The sequence below is a fragment of the Manihot esculenta genome, chromosome 13, assembly GCF_001659605.2.
Source record: "Manihot esculenta cultivar AM560-2 chromosome 13, M.esculenta_v8, whole genome shotgun sequence".
Taxonomy (NCBI): Eukaryota; Viridiplantae; Streptophyta; class Magnoliopsida; order Malpighiales; family Euphorbiaceae; genus Manihot; species Manihot esculenta.
The window spans coordinates 6,588,091-6,596,910 of record NC_035173.2 but is presented as its reverse complement, the minus strand read 5'-3'; the positions used below and the strand labels follow the sequence as shown (position 1 = coordinate 6,596,910).

The 8,820-nt window shown below is 36.5% G+C and overlaps 1 protein-coding gene across 1 annotated transcript; it reads left to right on the top strand.

Annotated features, from left to right (window-relative positions):
- The first annotated feature begins 6,129 nt into the window (after positions 1-6,129).
- LOC110629618 (UDP-glycosyltransferase 74G1) lies at positions 6,130-8,021 on the top strand. The gene is made up of 2 exons (XM_021776673.2): positions 6,130-6,931; positions 7,195-8,021. The coding sequence occupies exons 1-2, from the start codon at positions 6,281-6,283 to the stop codon at positions 7,915-7,917; spliced, it is 1,374 nt and encodes a 457-aa protein (XP_021632365.1). The 5' UTR covers positions 6,130-6,280; the 3' UTR covers positions 7,918-8,021.
- The last annotated feature ends 799 nt before the right edge of the window (positions 8,022-8,820 follow it).

Sequence of the window (8,820 nt, the reverse complement as noted above, 5' to 3'; positions counted from 1 at the left end):
AGAATAATTTTTGTGTGTATTCTCTATTAAAGTAAATAGGTTTATATATAGATTATAACTCTTAAAAAATTTTTATCAATTAATTAACCTATGATTATATAATCTTTTTTAATTTTGTATAGATAATATTTACACTATAATACTCTTTCTTAAGTTGGAATATAAATATTTATTATGTCCAACTTGTTAGAAATATATCATATTCGAGACCTATTTAAAGTTTTGATGAATAGATCACCTAGTTACTCTCTTGTTTTCATATAACCGATGGAGATTAAATTTTCTTAAATCTTCTCATGGATAAAATAACAATCAACTTCAATATACTTAGTCCGTTCATGATATACTGGATTCAAAGTAATGTGAAGAGCAACCTGATTATCACACTAAAGTTTCGTGGGTGATGCAACATTCATACCAACTTTTTTCAGCATATGATTTATCCATAAAATCTCACATGTGAATTGAGTCATGGCCCTGTATTCTAACTCGGCGCTGAATCTGCATATCACATTTTGCTTTTTACTTTTTCAAGACACTAGATTTTCTCCAACAAACACATAGTAGTATGTAGTCGACCTTCTATCACTTTTGCATCCCGCCTAACCAGTATTATAAAAACACTCAAGTACAGTATACCCATGATCACCGTAGAGTATACTGAGTCCAAAGGTCCCTTTTAGATAATATAAAATTTATTCTAAAGCGGCTCAATATTTCACCGTAGGTACAGATATGAATTGATTTACAACACTTACTACAAAAACAATATCTGGCCGAGTCATCACCATAAGGTAATTCAGCTTTCCAACCAACCTCCTGTACTTCTCTGGATGACTATAAGGGTCTTCGTCATTCTTTGTGAGACATATATTTGGTGTGCTACAGGGTTTAGCTTCTATCTTTTCAATTTCTACAAGTAAATCAAGGATATACTTCCTTTGAGACAGAAAAATTTCTTTTTTACTCCTCAAGACTTCGACTCTCAAGCAATACTTAAGCTGACCCAAGATTTTGGTATGAAAACTCGCATGCAAGTAGTTTTTAAGAGAAGAGATCCTTGCACTATCACTTTCTGTATTGACAATATCATCAACGTATACAATAAGGAGAATAATACCAGTATCTGAATTTATATAAAAGACTAAATAGTCATACTTTCTTTTTTCAATCCAAATTCTTGAACAACTTCACTGAACTTACCAAACCATACACGGGGACTCTGCTTTAAACCATACAAAAATTTCTTCAAATCGTAGACTTTCTCATACTCCCCTTGAGCAATAAACCCTAGTGGTTGCTCCATATATACCTCTTCTTAGAGGTCACCATGTACAAATGGATTCTTGATATCTAATTGGTGTAACGATCAATGCTGAGAAGCAGCTAGAGAGATGAACAAGTGAACTGAGGTCATTTTTACCATAGGAGAAAAAGTGTCAGAATAGTCAACACCATAGGTTTATGCATAACCTTTGGCAATAAGATGGGCCTTAAGTCTCGCTATGGAACCATCTGGATTGACCTTGATGGTAAAAATCCATTTATAGCCCACAGCCTTCTTGCCAAAGGCTAAATCAACTAGTTCCCAAGTATGATTCTCATCTAGAGCCTTAATCTCCTCAAACATTGCATTACGCCATCCAGAATGAGCCAAGGCCTCTTTAACTATCTTAGGCAAAGAAATATAATCTAGAGAGACAATTAAGGAGGTAGAAAAAGGAGACAGGTGATCATAAAATAAAAAGTTAGGAACATAATAATTATACTTACACCGTCATTTACCTTTACGAAGACTAATGGGAGGTCAAGGTCACTCGGTGGTCGATCCGATGGCGAAGAAGATTCTGGTGCAGGACATGTATCATCAGGTACTGGTCTCCAAGAGTAAACTTGAACAATTGACGGTTTAACAAAAGGCTAAGTAATAGGAGAAATGTTATCATCAGATTGTGTAGCAAAAGGCATATTCGAAGAGTTTCCACCATCATATATGATTCTATAGATGAGCCACTCATCATCCTCCTCTTGACCAGTAGAGTTTTGCGCAATAGGATAAAAAGGAATTTGCTCAAAAAGCCCTACATCTGTTGAGACCAAATATATGTTGAGATCTAGAGAGTAATACCGATACCCATTCTAAAGGCGAGAATATAAAAAAAAAACACTTTAAAGCTTTAGGATCAAGTTTAGTCACATGAGGTCTGACATCCCGAACATAGCAAGTGTTGCCAAAAAGTCGTGGTTTCAAAGGAAATGATAGTTTCTTAGGAAAAAGAACATTATAAGGAGTATTACCATTTAGTACTGTGAAAGACATGCGATTAATGAGGAAGCATGCAGTAGAGACAACATCAACCTAAAATTAGTTAGAAACTTGCATTTGAAACAACATAGTTCAAGCAATCTCAAGGAGATGTAGATTCTTCCTTTTGGCTACCCCATTTTGAGCGGGTGTATCAACACATGACTATTGGTAAAGAATACTATGTTCAGTAATATAAGCCTGAAATAATTCTGACATATATTTTTTAGCATTGTCGCTTCATAAAAGTTGCACAAAAACATTAAATTGAGTCTTGATTTCAGCACAAAAGGTAGAAAAATGAGAAACCACTTTCGGACGGTGCTTCATAAAATAAATTCAAGTCATTCTAGAGAAATCATATACAAAAATAATAAACTATCTGAATCTAGTTTTATATCCAACCGGACATGGATCCCAAACATCTGAATAAACTAATTCAAAAGCAAACTCAGCTCATTTATTGACTCTATGACTTAAAGAGTTTTGATAATATTTTGCAAAATGACATGACTCATATTCTAGTGAAGATACCTCATGGAATTGAGGGCATAACTTTTTCAAAACCGGTAAAAAAGGATATCCCAACCGACAATGTGCTTCGAACAAAGATACGACACTGGAGCAGGCAGCAGGCTGAGGCATCCATGCATCTAAAATATAGAGACGCCCATATATATGTCATTTACCAATAATCTGCTTTATCACAAGATCCTGAATGAAATAATAATTAGGAAAAAAAGAAACACAATAATTTAAGTCTTTGGTAAGTTTACTGTAATACCCGGCTAGAGTCCGGCATCGGATTTCCTATAGTCCGGTGGAATCTCGGATGTCGGAACCCTCTAGAAGGGTAATACATATGTTTTCGAAGGTATTTTAACATGTTTTCATGTGTTAAATTGTTAAAGGAAAAGAGTTTTTGAATGAAAAGCAATAAGGGAGAAATGCTAATGTTCGGCCGTCGAAGGTCACTTTCGGCCGCCGAACCTTGCATGGTTTCGGAGTCACGTTCGGCTGCCGAAGGTGGTCTGGCCAGCCACCTATAAAAGGGCCAAAGGTCGGTGAGAGGAGGGTATTTTCTCCTCCACTTGCAGCCAAAGGTGAGCCAAAACCTTCTCACGTTGACTTTGATGAGTTTTTAGTTTTCCTTCAAATCGTTCAAAGTTTTGAAGGGTTTTATGTTTGTTTTGAAGGTTTTAAGCAAAAGAGCAAAGTTTGGAAGTTTGGAGCTTTGGAAGCTTGGTTCTTCATAACTCCACGTTGGGCTCGTCTAATCTCTTGTTTGGAAGAGGTAAGAGAAGATCCTGACCTTCCTTTCTTGATTTTAGAAGGTTTTATGAAGTTTGTATGGGTAGTATGCATGTTTAGGTTTAGGTGAGGTTTTTGATGATCTTGGAGTTGAAGCATGTTTAAGTGTTGTGAGATGTGTTTGTTTGGGGTTTTAGGATAGTTTTAGACCCCTTTGTGCATATATATGTGTATGTGCTAGTTGGGAGTAGTTGTTATGCATGTTGTAGGTTTTTGGGCAAAGTTTGCATGAAACAGAGCAAGGTTCTGTCCCCTGGACAAAACCAGGTTCGGCCGCCGAAAGAAGGTTCGGCCGCCGAACATGCTTGGAGGCAGTTTCGGCTGCCAAAGCTTGCCCCCGAAAGCTAAGCTTTCGGTTTAGAAAGAGACTTTCGGCCGCCGAAAGTATGTGAGTTTCGTCTCTGAACGAGACCTTCGGCCACCGAAGGTGCCGCCGAACATGCATGAGTTTCGTCTCTGGAGAGGGGTTTTGGCCGTCGAACCTGCCGCCGAAAGTACTCTGTCCAGCCTTCTTTTGCATGTTTTCTGTGAATGTTCTAGGATGGTTTAGAAGGGTTTTGGGGAGTTTCTTAGAAATGGTCTTGAGTGAGTTTGGTCCCTCATGTGAGTCCACCTGTGTAGGTGCGGACCAGAGGAATCAGGGAGGTCAGCAGTGAGTCCAGTTTCAGAACCTGCAGAGTCAGTTCAGAGTCAACCCGAGGTGAGTGGAACTGAACTTCGTATTTTAATATGAGAAACGAGTATTTTATCATGCTTCATGCATCATGACTATGCTATAGGCTGAGTGCATTAGTGTACACGAATATGATGCATTGCATTTATCCTTGATTCTATGACTGTATGGACCTAGTAAGGATTCAATAGCCCTCAGAGGAAAGACCTGGAACAGCCCTACGGGGACCAGGCATAAAGACCTGGAACAGCCCTATGGGGACCAGGCACAAAGACCTGGAACAGCCCTACGGGGACCAGGCATATGGTATAGAGGGAGTGTTGATCCGTCCATGCTGAGATGTGATTACTTGTGATGTGATACATTGCATGAGAGCATGTTTTATCACCTGTTCTTTATTACTGTTCTACTCACTGGGCTATAGTAGCTCATCCCTCTCCCCTAACTCCAGTTGTGCAGGTTCAGAGGTCAGAGGGAGGTCAGCAGGGTACAGGAAGAGTACTTATTGTAATAGCTAGAGTGGACATGTAAATGTATAGAGATAGTGTATATGTACAGTGTATAGAATGGTGCTTGACTTATAAGAGTTGTAATCCCTTTGTGGAGTCACATGATCAGTTTATGTATGTTTGCTTTTATTCGTCTGATTATGAGAAAACCAGGCTTAACATTACGAGTTTTATCCGCCTAGAGCAATGAGGAGCTCTAGTAGGGATTGGTAGAGAACAAAGATAGTGCATGCACAGGTTAAGCCTTGGAATGAAGAAAAGTTTTATGTTTTTACAGAAAATGTATGATCATGTATGGGATTTCACAGGTACACAGACAGGATAGCAGGCTTACTACGGGTCCCGACGACCTTAAGTCGATCTGGATCCTAGTGCCGGTGGCAGTTCGGTTTCTGGGCTGTTACATTTACTCATAGAGATTAAATTAAAAGAAAGATTGGATAAACTTAGCACAAATGATAGGGTAATAGAAGGAATAATTTTAACAGTCCTAGAATCCTCAACATTAGAGGTTAATCCATCAGCTAGTAACAAGAGAAAGTGCTTTATGAGATTGAAAGTTGGTAAAAATATGAGGATTACCTATCATGTGATCTGTGGCACCAAAATCAATGACCCATTTATATGAAAAGAAAATATGACAAATTTTACCTGTTTTAGCCGCTACTTGATACATTGGAATAATTTTAATAATATAGGTCTTACTATCAGAAACTATTTCAACCAAAACTCTATACTCCTATAACTTCAAACGAATTAAAGAAAGACAATAGAACCTAACCCAATGAACAGTAGACTGCCACTGAAGAACACTTCCCGATCAATATTGAGTGGCTGGAGTTCCACCGAAATTGCACTAGAAATGGCCGGGTGATCGTCGGAGAAGAAATTGGAGGACAGACGGACGCCACACACACTCCCATGCACCATCGCGTGAAACTGAAGTCGAAACTTAGATCAGCATGTGAGCACCACTTGTGAAAGCTCTGGTCACTACGGCCGGAAACGATATTGCGCCTATTCCTATATTGGCGGTGAAACCAAATTGACATCCAAATTTGGTGACCTAATAACTAATTTCTCAATTCGAGAAATCCAAAGAAAATAAACACTCAAAATTAACTCAAAAACTGTGATATCATGTAACAAGATAAGGAACGATCGATAATTTGTATGTGTTTTCCACCATTATATATCAATTACAAAATCTTGTTAAGAAATTCTCTATTAATCAATTATTCTATAGTTACATAATTTTCTCACTTTATTTTAAAAAGTTTTAAAAAAAATTAATTATAAAATTGCAAGTTGGTAATTATTGAACAACCATCTACGAATACTCGTAATAATTCTCTTAGCCCGAGGAATGGATGGTTGCTCTGTCTTCTCCTTCCTCTATCTATAATACTGCCAAGCTGCGTTCTTCACACACGGCTCAATCAAGAAAACAGGCAGCTCCAGAACTCTGCAGCTCCAGCGAAAATGGTGAAGAAAGAAATGGGCTACAAAGCTCATGCGCTAATCCTTCCCTATCCTCTTCAAGGCCACATAAACCCCATGTTACAGTTCTCCAAGCGGTTGGTCGCCAAAGGAGTCAAGGCCACATTAGCTGCTACCATCTTCACCAACAAGTCCATGCATTCGGACCCTACCGGCTCTGTTGATATTGAAACAATCTCCGATGGCTTCGATGATGGTGGCTTGGCCCAGGCAGAGAGCACAGAGCTTTACTTGTCAACTTTAGAATCAGTAGGTGCACAAACGTTGGCTGATTTAATCAACAAACTTAGAGATTTGGGTCGCCCTGTAAATGTACTTATTTATGATGGGTTCTTGCCATGGGCACTTGATGTCGCCAAGCGATTTGGATTGCTTGGAGTTGTGTTCTTCACTCAGCCTTGCGCTGTCAATCACATATATTACCATGTTCAAAGAGGTCTTCTTCCGCTGCCACTAGCTGAGCCGACTGTTTCTCTTCCTGGATTGCCGCTGCTTCAAGCTTCAGAGACACCGTCGTTTGTTTCTGATTCAGGTTCATACCCTGGTTTCCACCATCTGGTGATGAATCAATTCAGAAACATTGATGAAGCTGACTGGGTACTTTATAACAACTTTTACAAACTGGAGGATCAGGTGCCATTACAACAAATTTAATTTTTTGTGACGTAATTTTAATTGGGAAAAAACGACATTCAAGATATATTTTTTTATAAACATTAAATATAAAAAATCATCACTAAAATTTTTAGGATTTACGTTTTCGAATTTTACGATTTTTATTTCCACTAAAAAGTCTAATTTATTATAATGTAATTGAAATGTCTACCGTTATATGGATTTCCTTATTGATTATCTTTTAATCCCAATGCATAATTTCGCGGGTGGTGTTTGATCAGGTGGTGGAATGGATGGCTAAGCGGTGGCGATTGAGGACGGTAGGACCAACACTTCCGTCAATGTTCCTGGATAGAAGACTTGAAGAGGATAAAGATTATGGAATCAGTCTTTTTAAGCCAGAAACTCAAATCTGCATGAAGTGGCTCCAGGATAAGCCTAAAGATTCAGTTGTGTACGTGGCTTTCGGGAGCATGGCAGAACTTGGAGCGGAACAAATGAAGGAGATTGCATGGGGATTGAAGGCAAGTAAATACTACTTCTTATGGGTTGTTAGGGAGACAGAGAAAGCAAAGCTGCCTGAAAATTTCATAGAAGAGACATCAGACAAGTCTTTGGTGATCTCATGGTGTCCACAACTGGAAGTTCTAGCTCATGAAGCAACCGGTTGCTTCATTACACATTGTGGATTCAATTCTGTGCTTGAAGCATTGAGTTTGGGTGTCCCACTAGTGGCAATGCCTCAATGGACAGACCAACCCACGAATGCTAAGTTTGTGGAGGATGTTTGGAAAATTGGAATTAGAACTTGGCGAGATGAGAAAGGAATTGTGAGGAGAGAAACTGTGGAGCTTTGTGTAAGGCAAATAATGGAAGGGCAGAAGGGAAAAGAGATAAGGGAGAAAGCAAAGAATTGGATGATTTTGGCTAAGGAGGCCATCAGTGAAGGTGGAAGTTCAGACAAGAACATTGATGAATTTGTGGCACAGTTGGGCAGCTCCTAGGTGGTTTGTCTCGTTGAATTTAATTACCCGTCCAAGTTATTAGGACATGAATAAGGAATTTGTCTTCATCATGTACGATGATAAATAAATTTCTCATTGGTTGAGTTGCGTGGTGGGAGTAGTCTCCATCCCTTCCCTTCTTTTAATTCTATTTAATAATTTCACTAACATCGTTACGAATGATTTTATATATATTTACTTTTTCTGAAAAACATATATCACACCAAACAATTAATTTTAAATTTTAAAATAAATTTAAATTTAATTTAATTTTTATGATTGATATGTAATAGAAATCTACAGTAACTTTTTAAATAAAAATTTTAAAATACATTACTTTTAAAATTATGATGATAGACTTTTAAAATATATTACTTTTAAAATTATGATGAGAGCCAAAAGTCTATCATAAAATTCGGGATAAAAATTCTACCATTTAGAGAATTAATTTTATATTTTAATTATTTTTTTAAATATTTTTATAATTTTACATATTAAATTTTTTTTATTATAAATACTTTTTTTAACTATTTAAAATTCACTTTTTAATTTTTAAAAAATTTTAATAAAATTTTTTCATTTATAATCTATCATTTTTTTATATTATCTTAAACCAAATAATATTAATTAAAATTTTTGATAAAATTTAATCAGTCGTTTATCATATATATTTATATAGTATTGAAAAATTTTTTATTTATTAAATTTTAAATTTTAAAATTTTAAAATAATAAATATAATTTCATAATTCATAATAAATAACAGACTAAATTATTATTATTAATTAACTAGTAAAATATTTTTAAAATTTTATCATATAATTTAAAATAAATATTTTGAGATTTACAGAATTCATATAAATAAAAAAGTATCATTTAATTAAGAAAATAAGTGCATAAAATA

Excerpts from the sequence above, each read along its gene's own strand:
- LOC110629618 (XM_021776673.2), top strand. The coding sequence starts at position 6,281 with ATGGTGAAGAAAGAAATGGGCTACAAAGCTCATGCGCTAATCCTTCCC. Across the intron at positions 6,932-7,194 it reads TTTACAAACTGGAGGATCAG|GTGGTGGAATGGATGGCTAA; the intron begins GTGCCATTACAA and ends GTGTTTGATCAG.